Source organism: Myotis myotis, unplaced genomic scaffold (assembly GCF_014108235.1).
Source record: "Myotis myotis isolate mMyoMyo1 unplaced genomic scaffold, mMyoMyo1.p scaffold_m19_p_5, whole genome shotgun sequence".
In the NCBI taxonomy this organism is placed as follows: Eukaryota; Metazoa; Chordata; class Mammalia; order Chiroptera; family Vespertilionidae; genus Myotis; species Myotis myotis.
In genome coordinates, this window is record NW_023416357.1 from 8,630,798 (window position 1) to 8,648,831 (window position 18,034).

Genomic DNA, 18,034 nt, shown 5'->3' on the forward strand with positions numbered 1-18,034 from the left:
TTTTTTTATTAACTTTCATGATTCAAATTACCTGAAAAATATTCTGACCCTGATTGAATTGGTGTTTATGATGTAAATAACAGTAATAACTCTGACCTGTGTTTGTCGTTTAATACCTTTAAGGGTTGATTGGCTATTTATTTTTTACATAGATTTGATAAATGACTAACGTTTAGGTTGAGCTGATCAAAACATGTCAAAATAAAATTTTAGCATCATAGCCCTGGCCAGTGTGGCTTAGTCGGTTGGAAGTTGTCCAGTGCACCAAAAAGTTGCCGGTTCAATTCCCGGTCAGCCGATCCATGTTTCTCCATCACATCTTTCCCTCTCCCTTCCTTTCTCTTTAAAATTCAATTTAAAAAATCTTTAAAAATAAATAAGTAAATATTAAAAAAACAGAATTTTAGCATTATAATCAGATATCAGACTTCCTTACCAACACTATCTCTCCTAATCCAAGCTGAGCGCGCCCCAGAGTTTGCCAAGACTCCCACGAATGTGGATTTCTCTGCACAGCCATTTCTGCTGCGTGAACTGCAGGGAACATTTCATGAAGTGACATTAGGACCTATAGTCAAACAAAGAAACAAAACCTGTCAGTAATATTCATAAACTAGCAAACTACTAATAGATAACCATATATAAGTAACTCTTTCCATTTTTAAAAACATATTTTCAGTCTGGTAAACATAGTATTTCAGTGGTTTTGACTCCTCCACTGCCATTCAGGGTCAGGAATCACATTCTTCTTCCTTCTCCTGAAAAACTATAAAAATGTAAATCATTCCCTTTCCAATTATTGAACACTGTTGTCCATCAGTCAAAACCATGCAGTCATACTCTCGCCATGGTAGCTCAGAACTATTTGATCTCTCAATTCCACTTCTATTTATTCCACTTACAATGTGGATTTTAGGGTACCCCAGGTGTTCAACCACCCACCCTAACCCCAGTGAACACCTTCCTGCTATAAAAGCCATGCAAACATTCCACAGGCCTCCCCACAACTGGGTTCTTCACACCACACATCAGAAAAACCAGGGTGTTCCTGAACCCTTCACCTTTAAAAAAAAAAAGGGCTGCATATTATCAATAATCTTTGGGACCACATGCATTTCACAAAATTTGTGAAACAATCATCATTATCAAGTTCCAAATTAAACAACTCATTTCATACAATTCACCACAAATCCTGCCTTTAATATGTATATACAGATTCAAGACTGAAAATGACTTATCTAGCCCAGCCAGAGTGGCTCAGTGGTTGAGCACTGACCCATGAACCAAGAGGTCACTGGTTGGATTCCCAGTAAGAGCACACAACCACCTGGGTCGCAGGCTCAATTCCCAGTAGCATGCGTGCAGGAGACAGCCAATTGATGTTTCTCTCTCATTGATGTTTCTCTCTCTCTATCCCTCTCCCTTTTCCTCCCCCTCCCCCCCAATCAATAAAAACACTTTTTAAAAAAAGAAAATTATTTATCCAAATGATGGTCCTCATACCACTTTTATTTAGTAGACATAATTTGGGTTTTTCCTGGATAAACTAAAATCACAGCTGATAAAGAATGTACCCTGTGTTTGAGCTCATCATCAGGAAAGATGTTAGGCACATGGATGAAGGCAGCATTGCAACTATTTCCTGCCAAAAATATGATCAATGCTTTGAGATTTGAAGTTCTCTTAGATAATTTAATCCAAGTACTCAGAGGTTTTCTTTATAAACTTTCCCACAAAATATTAAAAATGTATTTTTAAGTACAAATGGTATTTTTAAACTATTAATAAATTGAGCCTATTCTAACGTTTTGCTAAGGACTAGGCCATTTTTCAGAGAAATATCATCTAGAATCCAATCCACTAGAAGAAAGTTATTGCAAAATCCACTACACTTAATTTCCAAGGAAAGCAAACATATTTCATGTATTTACGAGATTACCAGAGACTTTTTAAAAGATGCCCATGTGCTCATATCATAGTTAAGTTGAAATAGCAGTTAACTGCATTATGAAGGTAAACAAATTTCTAATTTGATATATAAGAAAAAGTCATAAATAATATCGTAACAATTTCTCCCCAAATAAACTGTATTTTAGTAGTAAAAAGAAAATAGCAGGAAATGCTATTTTGGTTCATCAAGCTCATCAAACAAACACAGTGCAATTTCATAATGAAAGTGGCCTTCTTCATAGCCCTTACCTGTGACTTCATCTCATATAGGGTAGCATCATCTGGGGTTAACTGCAGTGCTTCATCCCACTTCTGAATCGCCTCTCGATATCTGTGGTTGTTAAAGTAACATTTATATCATATTTCTAATGAGTCCTTGAGAGCACATGACCAAATTTAAAAACCAGATACTAAGGAATAATTGTTTATCAAGCAATATCTCTATTCAAGAACTGATAGCACTGACGTTACAAAAAGTAGGAAAATTTAAGAGATAAAGGGAAAGGTGGCCAAAAGAAAAAAAAAAAGCAAAACATAAATAAAAAAGATTTTGAAAAGTTTTCTCCAAGATTTTATTCCCTGGGCTGAGCAATCACCACAAAAATTTCTCTTTTTCTCATCAACCTCAATGTCGGCACATGTTGTCAGTCATTTTAGATGTCTTACAGAGAACTTTTCTAAGGACTTTACAATCCAGGTGCAGCCCTGGGCTCTAGACTGCAGCCGCCTAGCTGACAGATGGCAAAAAGCTGCCGGGAATTGTGTACAGACCCTTCAGTGTTTAGTGGCCTTGCCTATGAGGCCCATGAACACAGAAGCACTGTCCTGTCCATCACTATGAACACAGGCACGTGGATAAGATGTGGGCTGAATAAATGAAGCAAGTATGGAGGTCACTTCTGCCACACCTTTCACTGATGTTCTCTTCATCACGTCTCTGTCGAGCTCCAAAGCCATGTAGTCAACTAGCATCTCCATCTAGATGGCCCAAAAACATCTCAAACTCCACGTGCCCAAAACTGACCTCTGCACACTCCAGGCCAAACCTGCAGCAGCACAGAAGCACTCTTCCTTTCTAAAGGAATGAGCAAGTCCTACATGTTAGCCAAAGCAGTCATCTTCACAGCATCCTTCACGAAAGTTAACTCATGTATACTTGAGTATTTCCAGGAGGAGAAAGTTTTAATTACCAGAGTATTTTTCATTGTACCTTTCTGTCTTGTGCCTTTCGCCCAATGCTACTGGTTCTGGTTTCTAGAGCTAAATAGAAAATATATAGTCCACCAGTTTTCATTCCTGGCTACATACAGAATGATCTATGGAGATTATGGAGGAAAAATACACACACACACACACACACACACACACACACACACACACACACACACACAAGCTGGTCCCTGCCTCAGATCAATTAAAACAGAAATTCTCAGAGTAGGACTCAGGCATCTGTATTTTTCCAAAGTCCCCAGCTAATGCTAATAAAAACCAGGGGGGATGAGCCGATTTTAATATCTCTCATAGTACATTAAGCCCCATCATGTTCTATCTTCTCTTGAATCAGTTCTTGTTGCCTATTTTCCAGTTCCCTCATGTCCTCTGTATGTGTTCTTGAGTATAATTCCCTACCCAGCATGAGAAGATCCAAACCAAACATGACTAAAAATGTACTGATTTGTAAGCAGGGGGCAGAGAACGGAAAAAAAAAAAAAACAGAGGCAGAATTTGGCAGAAAATACAAAGTCGAAGAACATAAACAAAAGTACATTCTCTCTGTATTCACCTTGCTATAGAATAGTTCCTTTATTAGGAAATAACACAAATGGGCAACACCATTTCCAGGGTCTGATGCCACCTGGGCACATGCAGATGGGCGACAGCCAGCTGAGAATCAGTCTGCCACGGCCAGCAGCGGTGAGGGCCCCGGAGCGAGCTGTGCTCAGCCTGCCTCACCGGCCACTGATATCTCGCAGCAGCAGACCGTGTGTGACGACGCTGAAGACTCACCCCACCATGGCTGGTGGTCCATGCAGCACATCCAAATGTGCAGAGACGGCTGCCAGATCTACTGCAGGGACCACTATGTGCAAAACCTTTGTAAGGGACAAAGATAGGACAATCTTCCTTCTAAATTTTAGAAATAAACTGTAAATAAATGTTTATGAGGGAAAATTCTCTAGAGGCGAAAAACAGATGATAAATGTGCCAGGAATATTACCATTTTTAAAATTATCATTTATGAACTAACAGATGCAGGCAAGACCATCAATGGGTGCTTCCCTTCTCCTGGCCTACAAGTAAAGGGTAACACCACTTGCAGGTCATGGGACACTTGGCACCTAATACACCAACCGTCTCCCTTATTATGCTCTCACAGAACATGATGCAGATACGCTCCACAGAGGACCTACTAACTCAACTTCAGTTTGGAACACACTGAGCAGGCACAGCCCTACTGCAGCTGTTGGATAGGAGGCATTAAAAGATAAAAACGTGGTTTAGAGTCACTATGGTTAATAAGTGACCCAAGTCTGACTCAGCCAGTTTATAGGCAACCTTCACAGTATCCAACTGAACAGCACCAGGAAGGAAGCAAAGGAGCAGCCCAGGGTTGCACCAGGACTGGGGAAGATAACACCTCCATGAGGCACGGGCCAGCTGGTGACCAGGCCAGGCAGTGAGATAGCACACTCACCCACCAGATAGAAGTATCAGTGTTTAGCTACTTTGTTCCTAATTAAATTTCTCATTTACTATCGTTTCGAGTTTAATGAGCTCTATAGTTATCAGCTTATTCACTTCATAAATATTTATTGAGCACCTCCTCTGGGCCAGGTAGGAGTCTAAGAACTGAGGATGTAGCATTCAACAAGATAAAAAGGGGCCTGAAGGTGGAACAGGTGGAAGAGGGTAAAGGGAGGATAAATGGTGATAGAAGGACACTTAACTCTCTGAGTGTTGAACACAATACAATATAAGATGATGTATTAGAGCATTGTACATTTCGAACCTGTAATTTTATTAACCAATTTCACCCCAATAAATTCAATTTTAAAATTTTTAAAAAAGATATAAATGGACCTTACTCTTCTAGATCTTACATTCTAGAACATCTGCATGTGGAGAGAGAAAGACAACAAGCACAAGTTAGAATCTGATAAATGCCATGATGAAAAGCAACTGGAGTGATGTGGTAGGTAGTGACCGGGTGGCCACTCAGAATGCATGGTCAGGAAAGGTCTCTACGCAGACATTTGAGCCGAGATCTGAATGTGAAAAAGTCCTCAGCCAACTGGAGATCTGCAGAAAGTTCATTCCAGACAAAGGACAGAAGGAGCCCAAGGCAGGACTAAGCACCCGTGTCCTGAGGAAAAGAAAGAACACCAGTCTGGCTATAGCAGGAGGAAGGGGAGGGAAAGTAGCCACGGCCACAATCACGTAGGAACCAGCAGGCCAGTGGTTATGAGACAGGTTTCACTGTATGGGTGTGATGGGGGCCCCGGGGAGAATGGACCGTGGGGGAGTGAGAATGAGCACAGGAGACCAGTTAGGAAGCTACACGAGGAGTCATCTAGGTAAGAGATGACCGCAGACTAGACAAGGTGAAAACAGAGGGGAAGATAAAAGAGAGTTAGACTATGTTGGAAAAACAGTCAACTCAACATGGACTGGATTTGGAAGTGAGAAAGGAAAAAAAGAAAAAGGAAAGGAATCCAAGATGGTGTCTTAGTTTGGGTTGCCTGGGAAAGAGAGTCTGAGGCCTAAGGTAACTGACTCTGTGGGAGCAGGATCCCAGGGAAGCCAGAGTGAGGGAGAAAAAGAGAAGTGAGGCAGGAAAGCGGGAGAATAAATACAAGGTGTATGTTAAGCTGGCAAAGGCTTCAAAAACCAACCCTGATGATCGCTTTTCCTGTAGAACTTCCTTGGAGAGACTGGATGAACCGTGCGTCTTGGAAGCAGCCCGGTGGTGGAAGAAGGAAAAGCTTTGCCTGCCTCCCATCATCGAAGTCTTCCCCACAAGCTTTAACCCAACTACTCCTGGTGTGCGATCCGTCCCCCCAGAGGATCCACAGGTCCAGCTGGCCAGCATCGAGGTCTTTCATTGTGAGTTAGCACCACACGTGGGGCTCTTTGGTCTGTGAGGACAGCAGCTGCCGGGGCCTGATGGTCTCAAAGGCAGGGAGCGGGGGTGACTGGGGAAGATGAGCTCTGGTCAGCCAGAAGCCAGCAGACTTGACTGCTGGCGTTTGGGCTTCGGTTACTCGGTACAGGGCGGGGCCTTTCACTGACATAGCGAAGACTAGAAAGGAGCAGATGTTTGGGAGAAAAATCAAGAGTTCTGCTCTGTACATCTTACGTTTCAGATACTAACTAGACACCCAAGTGGGTCTAAAGCAAGCATCAAACAGTAGAAAGTCCAGGACTCAGGTGGGAAGACAAGAGATGGTGCTGAGAGCAGGAGGCCATGGAAGTTTAAGAAGGCAAAGACTATATTTGGAAAGGACAAGAAGTACTTTCTAAACACTGTTGCCCACCAATATTTAGAAAATGAGCAAAAGAAAAGACCAAGCAAAGAAAATGAAGGTGTGGACGTTGAAACAAGGACAGGCACGACAGTGCTGTGGTTAGGGAGCAGTGTGTTTAGGAAGGGAGGGGTCAGCTGTGCTGGGCCGTGCGAGGCACAGTAAATGAGAACAGAGATATCTCTCTGTAAGAGTGGGTCAGCGGATGAGTGGGGACAGAAATCTGAGTGGAATGGACTGAGAGAATAATCCATCAAGCAATGGAGTTTGTGGAGAAGGAAAGCAGAGAAATTGTAGGGCATATGAGTCAAGGGAAGCTTCTTTTCTTTATTTTAATCCTCACCAGAGGATATTTTTTTCCATTGATCTTTAGAGAGTGAAAGGGAGGGATGAGGGAGATGGAGAGGGAGAAAGAGAAACATGGATGTGAAAGTGACACATCAACAGTTTGCCTCCCACACATGCCCTAACCAGAGCCAGGGATCAAAACTGCAACCGAGGTACATGCCCTTGACCAGAATGGAACCTGAGACCCTCAGTCCGGGCAGGAGTTGGGGTGGGGGTGGGAGTGGGGAGGTGGTGCTCTAAGCACTGAGAAAACCAAAGCTTTTAAATGGATGCTGTTAGATTATGCTTGTATCCCAGTGAGAAGGAGCCAAGAGAGAGGAACAAATGACATCAAGATGAAGATCACTGTCATGAGATACAGCCACGCTGGCACTCAAGACCGTGTGGGTTACATGGCCAAGTCACCCTCGAGTTCCCTTTGATGGGTATACTTTTCTAGACGAGACAAGTTCATGGTAAATTCTAATTCTAGTCCTGCTTCACACACATACGCACTAATTCTCAAAGAAAAAATAGACTACTTAGCTACACAATCAAATATCACCATCTAGTGGTTGAAACCATAAAAGCCAACATATCGAAGTTAGGACACACTGTAACTACTGAGAAGGTATATCCTAGTTAGTAATAATTCTAGAAAAAAAATGTCTGAACAACATCTTACAAAAAAACGTTAACACTACATGAAATATACCAATCATGCATAACATCCTAAAATATAATATCTGAAGTACAGGTACTGAGGGTGCTGGGTGCCAGGTGCATGCTCAGCTTTTGTATGCACTTGCTCTTTAATCCCCCAGGGGCTAGGAGATAAATCTCTCCATTGTGCACCTGAGGAAACTGGAAACCGAAACTTAAAAAAACAGTAACCTGCCAAGTTTGTGCAGGTAGAAATGATAAAGCTAGGATCTGAACAGAGGTAAAATAACTTCACAATCCACATGCAAGTACTAGCAGGGGCTGAGCTTTATTTTTAAAATTTAACTTCACTATTTCTGCTTCTATTATTTTCTACTTATTTTCAACCAAGTTTAATATTCTCTTAGATATTTTAAACGATTATTTATACTTATTTTTGGCACAGAATCACCAAACTGCTCGATTCCCCTAGATGCCTTTAATTCTGTTTAGTTATTTCCTAAAGCTGTGTGTACACTATTCTAAAACAAATACCAATGAGCAAAAAAACTTACTGATCTCATTGTCCTTCATTCAAATAGAGCATCTAATCCAGCTGATTTTAATGAAATGACTCAATGTTTTGACACGCAAGCAAAAAACAAGAGTTATTTTGTTTATCGACAAAGTTGATATCCCTCCTCGGCACAGGAAACTCAGAGGGAAAACAATGGCAATAACTTAAGAGCTTTTCCCTTCCACTCATTAGTGTGGTCCAGAGAAAAAGGCAAAAACAACAACGTTAATGAACTTTGAACAGACATTTGCAGGAATTTCTAAAGATGTTTTATGGGTGTTCTGAAAGTGATTTCATAAGTGTGGGAAATTTACACTTAGTTTTCTTCTGACTAAGAACAGAGTGATCAATCTCACCAAGTTATAAAAGATAAAAAATCTTTGTGCCTAAAATGCCACAAATGAGAATTCACAATCTAACATTAGGCTGTTAAGCTGCTAACTGTCCTTGATTGCTATTTATTTTCTACCATTCTTTCCCAATTTGAGGTACTGATATATTAGAGCTTAAGCAACATTTTATGTTTTATATTAAAACGTATTAATACAAGATTACACCCAGAATGAAAAATAGCAACAGACCTAGAAACTAAACTGTTTGCTTTTTGAACTTTGACTCATTTATGACAAAAATGATAAACAAATCTTCTAACCACCCTTAACAATTAGGAAAAATAAAAAATAAAAAAGAACAGAAAAACAAAGAAAAGACCTAGTACTTGTTCAGCACTACTGCTTTAATTTCTCGGACTCTTCATTACCACATAGCAGACAGCAGTCACAAGCACGGGGCCTAGTTTTAGATCTCTGGATGGTCTGGGAGTAGTCTGTCCGGCCAATAACCTGCTCGGAGACTATTCCTGCTCATCACACATATGTCTTCAAAAAATTGTATCTTAAGGGCAAATAAACCAACAGTCCTCATGATGTCAAGTGTACTTTTCCTAGTATATTTCCTTCACCAAAGATAAATGTTTCAAGATTTTTATAAAAATATGGCTTTCAGCAAATATTACACACAGCAAACAGACCGGCACAGGCATATCTCTCAGAGGCTGCACTAATAACCTGATGTCATTTGCCTCCAATATGCGGCAGTGGAGAGCATAAACGTTACATGAAGTTTTCTTACCTAAAATGTTTAATCAGAATCTAAATCAAACCTCAACCCAACTTTCCGTTTACAAGAAATGCATGAGATAGGAACATGGTAAGGAAACAATCAAACAGAAAATTGGTCTGGACTCTTCAAAATGTCAGTGTCATATGGGGGATAAAAGCAGGGGGCCAAGGAGACACTAGAGAGACACAATAACCAAATGCAAGCTGTGGACTTCGTTTGGATCCTAACTTACAAAACAATTATTTAAAGTTGAATTAGGTGAAAGTTGGAGAAATCTAAATGTGGACTAGATATCAGATTGCAGTTCATTTTCATAGGTTTGACAGCTCTTGTGTTTGGTGAAAGACCATCCTTACACTTAGGAGAAGCATGCTGAATTAGGACCCAGGAGTCATAATGCCTGCAACTTACTTTCAAATAAATCAGCAAAAAAATTCTGATAAACAGTTAAGTGTATATATGCGCATAGGAAGATAAATAAAGCAATTATTAAGAGTTTTTTAATCTAATGTAAAGTACATAGAAAATACAGTCAATAATTTTATATAATAAAAGCCTAGGTGGCATCATGCCCTCGCGCGACAGCCTCACGCGACACCCTGGCGGGACAGCCTCACGTGACATCGCTGCACACACAGCAGAGGCGGTGCCTGGTGGCCGCTGAGTCCCACAGCTATATACGGCGCGGAGGGGACCAGTCCCGCATCTCCATCTCCTCCGCCTCGCACGGGGAGGAGGTGGGTTCCGGCAGAGGAGGCGGGTCTCGGCAGGGGAGGGCAGTTGTGGGCAATCAGGCCGGCAGGGGAGGGCAGTTGTGAGTGATCAGACCAGCAGGGGAGCGGTTAGAGGGCAATCAGGCTGGCAGACAGAAGTGGTTAGGGGCAATCAGGTCGGCAGGCAGGTAGGCAGGCAGGCAGGCAGGCGAGCAGTTAGGAGCCAGCAGTCCCAGATTGTGAGAGGGGTCCCAGATTAGAGAGGATGCAGGCTGGCTGAGGGACATCCCCTGCCCCGTGCGTGAATTTCGTGCACCGGGCCTCTAGTATTGTAATAACTATGAATGGTGCCAGCTGGGTACTTGCAGTATTGGGGGGATCACTTTGTAAAGTACATGATAGTCTAGCCCTGTGGTCGGTAAACTGCGGCTCACGAGCCACATGAGACTCTTTGGCCCCATGAGTGTGGCTCTTCCTAAGCCTTAGAAGTACCCTAATTAAGTTAATAACAATGTACCTACCTATATAGTTTAAGTTTAAAAAATTTGGCTCTCAAAAGAAATTTCAATCATTGTACTGTTGATATTTGGCTCTGCTGACTAATGGGTTTGCCGACCACTGCTCTAGCCACTATGCTATGCACCTGAAACTAATTCAAGAAATACTGAATGTAAAATTTAATTTAAAAATTAAATTAAGCTTGGCTGGTGTGGCTCAGTGGTTGAGTGTCAATCTATGAACCAGAAGGTCACAGTTCAATTCCCAGTCAGGTCACATGCCAGGGTTGTGGGCTCAATCCCCAGTATGGGGCATGAGAAAGATCAATGATTCTCTCTAATCAGTGATGTTTCTATCTCTCTCCCTCTCCCTTCCTCTCTGAAATCAATAAAAATATATTTTTTAAAATTAAATTTAAAAAAAAAACACATTTTGAGTCTAGTCAGAGCAATATGGGAGATTCAACTATTCTTTCAACTTTAACATAGATTTGAAATTTTTAAAAATAAAAAAGTCCTTCTGCACTCCTAGGTTATAGAGATACCTTTGTATATTTTTTTTTATTCACACTAAGATTTTTGATTCCTCTGGAGTTCATTCTGTATGTGGTATGAGATATAGATCCTTTTTTCTTCTTCTATACAAAGTTCCAGCTTTCTCTACACAACCTATTAAACAATGTGTCCTTTCCCCACTGATCTGTGGAAGAATGGATTTTGGTTCCACTGAAAGAGCTAAGCAGAAGAAGGGGAAAAGGAATAAGAAAAGTAGGAGAAACAGCAAAGGGGAAAGAAAAAAAAGGTACATATAAGTAAAGTATAAGAGTTTAGATGAGGAAGGGCTAAGAATAAATGAAACTATTATCAAACTCCATATTTACTAAAGTATGTATATATTCAGGAAAACGTCTAATTTATCTGGTCCACCATATCAGAGAGAACATTTCCAGGAATTACACCATCTGCTACCAACCAGTAAGTTGGATTACATTTTATTGAGTTTTTACTCTATATTTTTTTAATATATATATATATTTTTTTAAAAAAATATATTTTTATTGATTTCAGAGAAAAGAAAAGGAGACAGAATCATCAATCAGCTGCCCCCGACACAGCCCCTACCCAGGAATGTGCCTGGGATCGGACCGTGACCTCCTGGTTCATAAGTCAATGCTCACCCACTAAGCCACAACCAGAGCCTTTTACTCTACTTTAGACAGAACAGAAAGGCTGGCAGAGCAGAGACATTTTAAGAATCTTTAAGAAGGCTTTTTTACAAACTTTCAGATTCCATGGGAAGTGTTTCAAGGTGACTTTAAAACCTATTTCTTTAATTTAGCACCTAGATCAGATTTTAAAACATAAACTTAGCCCTAATCGGTTTGGCTTAGTGGATAGAGCGTTGGCCTATGAACTGAAGGGTCCCAGGCTCGATTCTGGTCAAGGGCATGTACCTTGGTTGCAGGTACATCCCCAGTAGGGGGAGTGCAGGAGGCAGCTGATCGATGTTTCTCTCTCATCCATGTTTCTAACTCTCTATCCCTCTCCCTTCCTCTCTGTGGAAAATCAATAAAATATATTTTAAAAAATAAAACATAAACTTATAGAATTCATAACTCTTCATCCCACTACTGACAGCAGATCAGAAAACGTAAATGTTCTAAAGCAGTGATTCTCAACCTTCTGGCCCTTTGAATACAGTTCCTCATGTTGTGACCCAACCATAAAATTATTTTCGTTGCTACTTCATAACTATAATGTTGCTGCTGTTATGAATCGTAATGTAAATATCTGATATGCAGAATGGTCTTAGGTGACCCCTATGAAAGGGTTGTTCGACAGCCAAAGGGTTCACGACCCACAGATTGAGAACCGCTGTTCTAAAGGAAAACCCGAAAATAGTGGTTGGCAAACTGAGGCTCGCGAGCCACATGGGGCTCTTTGGCCCCTTGAGTGTGGCTCTTCCACAAAATACCAGGTGCAGGCGCACGTACAGTGTGACTGAAACTTCGTGGCCCATGCGAAGAAGTCGGTTTTCGGCCTGGGCAAGTCTATTTTGAAGAAGTGGCGTTAGAAGTGAGGGACAGGTGTCAGTTGGTCGGGCGACGGGAGACGCAGTGCAGGCGGCCGCGGGAGACGGGCGATTCATGCACGAGGTGAGTGAGCCAGTCAGCCAGCCACTCTGTGCAGCGGTTAGTGCTAGTCGAGTCCGCAAGTCGCGTGTGGGTGACAGAAGTACCTACTCAAGCATAAAGTTACCTGTATTTTTCCAACCAGCTGCAAATCCTACTGGTATTTTTGTCATCAATTTAAGAATTGTAATTCTTTTGTGTTGGTGGCTTTATTATTATAAAATGAAACATTTTTTTAGGTGCCCTGTTTGAGATGGCTACAAAGAAGAAGCAAAGAAAAACAAAAGACGAAAACCGTAAATTTAAAGTTGAATGTACCTACCTACACAGTTTAAGTTTAAAAAATTTGGCTCTCAAAAGAAATTTCAATCGTACTGCTGATATTTGACTCTGTTGACTGATGAGTTTGCCGACCACTGCCCTAAAACATACCTTTTATTTTCAGCCAGGCTGGCTCCTTCATCCTTCAGCTGCTTGCTTTTCCTGGCACAGCCTTCCAGGAGACTTTCTTTCCTGCGTTTGGCGGCATGAAGCCCGTTCCCTTCATCACTCTCAACTGCATCCTTTTCATCAGCAGCTTCAGCTTCAAACTGCTGGGAAGTGACCTTTGAGACCTTCTCACCAATTTTCCTCTTCCATCCGAAGGAAGCCATTCTGGAAAATCACAAAAAACAGCTTTATATGTCAAACTTGGCCCTTTATAGACATATGCCAAATAAGTGAAGAAGGAATAAAGGAATAGCAGAATCAGACTATCATCATTTTCTTAATTTTTTAATTTCAGAGAGGAAGGGAGAGGGAGCAAGAGATAGAAATATCAACGATGAGAGAGTCGCTGACTGGCTGCCTTCTGCATGTCCCACTGGGGACCGAGCCCACAACCCAGACTGGCCCTGACCTGGAATAGAACTGTAACCTCCTGGTTCATGAGTTGATGCTCAACCACTGAGCCACACCGGCTGGGCGACTATCACCATTTCTTCACTCCTAATTAAACAGTGGTCCTCGGAAATAATCATCAAGTAACATCAGGAAAGACAAGTGGACATTATGCACCGCCTGATGGAAGGGACACACCAGCCATGATATATTCTTAACTAAAATTAATCCTAAATCATATCAGCCTATAGTTTATAAAAAACATGGGATCTGGATGAGCATGCACAATAACATGACAGAGATGCAGACAGCAAAAACATAAAAATAAAGCTAATTTCTTCAAGAAATAAACTGCCAGGGGTGCCCTAACTGGTTTGGCTCAGTGGATAGAGTGTCGGCCTGAGGACTGCAAGGTCCCAGGTTTGATTCCGGTCAAGGGCATGTACCTTGGTTGTGGGCACATCCCCAGTAGGGGATGTGCAGGAGGCAGCTGATTGATGTTTCTCTCTCATCGATGTTTCTAACTCTCTATCCCTCTCCCTTCTTCTCTATGAAAAATCAATAAAATATATTTTTTCTTAAAAACTGCCAGGGCCCTGGCCGGTTTGGCTCGGTGCATAGAGCGTCGGCCTGCGGACTCAAGGGTCCCGGGTTCGATTCCGGTCAAGGGCATGTACCTTGGTTGCGGGCACATCCCCAGTAGGGGGTGTGCAGGAGGCAGCTGATCGATGTTTCTCTCTCATCGATGTTTCTAACTCTCTATCCCTCTTCCTTCCTCTCTGTAAAAAATCAATAAAATATATTTAAAAAAAAAAAAAAAAAAAACTGCCAGGGGTGAAAGGAGGAGAGAAAGGTGGGAGGTAACCTCTAGATTAAGAGAGACGAAAACACATACTAACCAAATAGAATTTGTGGATCTTGTTAGCTCTAGGTTCAAACAAGGCAATGGGGAGGAAAAAGGGGAAATCAGAACACTGATTTGGTATTTGATGACATTAAGAAATAACTAATTATTTTTTAGGTATGATAAATAGTATTATGATTACACTTATTAAAAAACGCTTATCTTTTAGGCATACATAATAAACTATTTCACATGAAATTATAAGCTACCTAGGAACTGTTTCAATGTAGCCAGTGAGGGTAGGAGTGCAGTAGAGGAGAAATACAGATGAAAAGACTGCTGAGCTGACAGTTGAGGAAGTTAGGTGATGAGAACATAAGATCCTTTATACTTTTCTCTCCTTTCATAAATGTTTGAAATTTTCCATAGTAAAAAGTTTTTCAAAGATTCATCTGGCAAATTCACAGTGGGTGAATCAAAAAGATAACATATGTTAAGTTTTTTTGTAAATCTGCAAGAATATATAAAAATAAAGGATAAGAAAGAATAAAAGGATAATTGATGAAACAAAGTTAAAGGAAAGCCCAGAAGAATTAAACGAATATTTAGAGAAGGGATTTACTGAGGGATCCAAGAACTCTTTACTAATTATATGGATGCGCTTAAAAATACTGAGAAACCTCTAAATTTTTCATATCAATTTTTATGTGCCTGTTTGTGTGTGCATTCTTAAAGGAATCTATGACCCCAAAGAGATTATGATCAACTGACTGACCAACTTGAGAGATAGGAAAAGCAATGAACCAGAAGTCTTCATAAAACTATCCAAGAATGGGCACTGTGGGAATAAGAAATGAAATAGTGAGTTCTAGAAGATACCACGGTCTTCACATCTGAGGCACATGGCTGAAGTAAAGTATAAGTAGTCACTAGAAGGAAAGGGATAGAAAAAGTGAGGCCCTTTACATGGAAAGACTAAGATATTGGCAGAAATTGAAGGGGTAAGAGAATTGTGTTACATGCCTAAGTTCTTAATGAATATGAGTCAGTGCCAATAAGTTATAGCAATCAAGAAATGTGTAGGATCAGGTTTCAGCTATGTTTGCAACAGTTCACAGTTCAATAAATATTGACTGAGTTTAGCAGACTTTTTTTTTTTTTTAAAGAAATGTACAGGTTGATAAGGGTTAACCAAATGCCCGGGTTGTAGGCTCAATCTCCAGTAGGGGGCATGCAGGAGGCAGCCGATCAATTATTTTCTCATCATCATCGATGTTTCTATCTCTCTCTCCCTCTATGAAATCAATAAAAATATACTTTTTAAAAAAAAGAAAGAAGTCTCGTGTGTATGACTGTCTCTAAAGGTGACTAGAATGAGGATGACTTAGTTTTCTGGCTTCAAGTTTCCAAATGCAACTTTGTGAGGCATTCTTTTAATGGGTGGGAACCTTATTAATACTGATGGATATCTGCTGTGGTTACTAAAGGCAAATTACATTATAATTCATTGGTCAGATCTGTAGACTACTGGGAGCAGGGTTTAGAGTGGGAGGAAAGGAAAAAAGGACAGACCTATATGTATTTTTTTTTTAATTAATTCTTCAGCCCAGCTGGTGTGGCTCAGTGGTGGAGCATCAACCCATGAACCAAGAGGTCACCAGATCAATTCCCAGTCAGGGCACATGCCTGGCTTTGTGGGCTCCATCTCCAGTAGGGGGCATGCAGTAGGCAGCCAATCAATGATGCTTCTCTCTCATCGATGTTTCTCTCTATCCCTCTCCATTCCTCTCTCTAAAAATCAATAAATATATATTTTTTAAAAGTTAATACTTCATTTAGACTCCCATTACCACCCCCCACCCCCATCCTCCTACTGAAGACAGGTATTGGTCAAGGCCCCAATGGTGGTTCTCAACCAGGAATAAAGAAGCCACACACCCTGCTGCCTCAGGTGTTTCTGCCATTCTCCTCCATAAATCCTGTAAGATCCCAACAGACCAGAAGCTAGGGAGGTCAGGACACAATGCGGTTTTAGGCGTATCAACAGCCTGATGACCCCTAGCAACTGACAAGTTTAGCCTTGCAGAGGGGGACAAGAATACATTCCTCTCAGACAAGAACTAATATTGAATGAAAAGTTTAGGCAAGTTCAGAAGTAGAGGGAAAAGGAAATGACAAATTTCATACCCCCAAGCTTCACATTTTTTTTCAGAGAAACAGAAGGCTGGTCCTCTGCTCCAAGCAAAAGGAAAAGAGATGAACCTGAGCCAGGAGAACAAAAAAGACCTGAAACAGCAACTAGGAAGAGCAGACACAGCAACAATAAGGGCTGAGTAAAGACGCCACAAAGCATCAAAGGTGCCCAGAGGTTAAAAAGTGCAGATCTCTTACCAACACCATGGTAAGCTTTGTATTTTCTCCACAATTGTCTGGACACCCAAGATAAAGTTAATTACAATACAGGAAAAGTGCTATAAGAGAGCAGACAAAGGATGCCATGATGTCAGAGGAGAATAAGAACAGGCAGGCTTAAAAGAAGGGTGAGTCCCAGGACGGATACAACACACTGTCTGCCTTGGAAAATGTAACCCTCCAAGTTGATTTGGGTATTTTAAAGAGTACGAGTTTCCCGTTCTAAGGCTATCTGAACGTTAAATTAAAACTTACTATACAGAAAGCTTTCTTAAATCTGTAGTTACATTTTCCACCAGGATAAAAAAACAAAACACATCACACAGTAGGTACATCATGATCAAGCGGGTTTCTGTTAAACTCATGAAACCACATAAATTCATTTTATGCAGAATTATACTTAACTAGAGGCCCGGTGCACAAAATTCATGCATGGTTAGGGTCCTTAGGCCTGGCTGGCAATCAGGGCCAATCTGTGGGGTGACAGACAGGGCGATGGGGGGTGCAGAGGGGGGGGGGGTGCGGAAGAGGGGCCTTGCTGGCACCTGCCTTGGCTGGCCTGGGGCCTGCCGACTGGGGCCAGCTCCTGTGTTGAGCATCTTCCCCCTGGTGGTCAGTGTGTGTCATAGCAACCAATGGTTCCACCTGTCTTCTGCTGGTCGATTTGCATATTAGGCTTTTATTATATAGGATTGATGCCATGTTCCGAGCTCTTTCGCTGGTGCAGGTCCCTGCAGCCGCCCTGGATTCCCCCGGGGCCGGGCAGACCCCAGCCCGCGCTGGGGAGGCCGGTCCCTGCCCTGTCGGGGATGCGACACCCCAGGCCAGAACCGCAGGAACACCGGCAGGAAATGGAAACAGACGCTTCCCGTACTGGGATGCACCCGGCCATGAGGCGGTCCAGAAACCAGGTGCCCGAAAATGTCACCGCGAGGCTGAAACCGGCATTAGCGGCTTCCCTTCCTTCTTCACCATTTAAATGTGAGAAATTCATCGAAGCTGCCCGGCAAGTCCCCGCGAGCTCCCAGCCCCGCCCTCAGCCGCGGGCACCGGCCTCGGGTCCCGCTCCTCCCGCCGCTCGGGGAAGGTCAAGGCCACGCACATCGGCGGCGGGCGAGGGCCGCCCCGGCGCCGCTGCAGGGGAGGGCCCGACTCCCAGCCCTGCCCGCCCCTGGGCACCAGCCTCAGCGTCCCGGCTTCGCCACAGCCCGTGGAGCCTCAGCTCCCCCTTCGGAAGCTCCCTTCTCGCGCAACCACAGACCCACTCGCCTGCTTTTGCTGCTCTTCCTCCGGTTCCCAGCACCGACGAGGGAGCCAGTTACTTGAGCACCACTGCCCGGCTCCCGTGTTTACATTCCGCTTGCCCTTTGCCCACAGGAAGCGGAAATCACCAGGCCCGACCTCCGACCTGCCTAC

At 42.3% G+C, this 18,034-nt stretch overlaps 1 protein-coding gene across 18 annotated transcripts in view; it reads right to left on the reverse strand.

Annotated features, from left to right (window-relative positions):
• Positions 1 to 18,034, reverse strand: part of TTC33 (tetratricopeptide repeat domain 33) — a 33,894-nt gene extending 15,860 nt beyond the window's left edge. For 16 of the 18 annotated variants that reach the window (XR_004967523.1, XR_004967525.1, XR_004967527.1 and 13 more), the window contains exons 1-4: positions 17,888 to 18,034; positions 12,916 to 13,137; positions 2,200 to 2,281; positions 437 to 568 (exon numbers count right to left, since the gene is read on the reverse strand). Coding sequence is in view for 2 of the 18 variants with exons in the window: in XM_036309045.1 (XP_036164938.1) it covers positions 437 to 568; positions 2,200 to 2,281; positions 12,916 to 13,136 (435 nt within the window). In the remaining 16 variants the exon portion in view is untranslated. Of the gene's footprint in view, positions 1 to 436; positions 569 to 2,199; positions 2,282 to 12,915; positions 13,138 to 14,261; positions 14,290 to 17,887 lie in introns of those variants that run through there. The other 2 variants (XM_036309046.1, XR_004967529.1) reach the window with 2 other exon arrangements.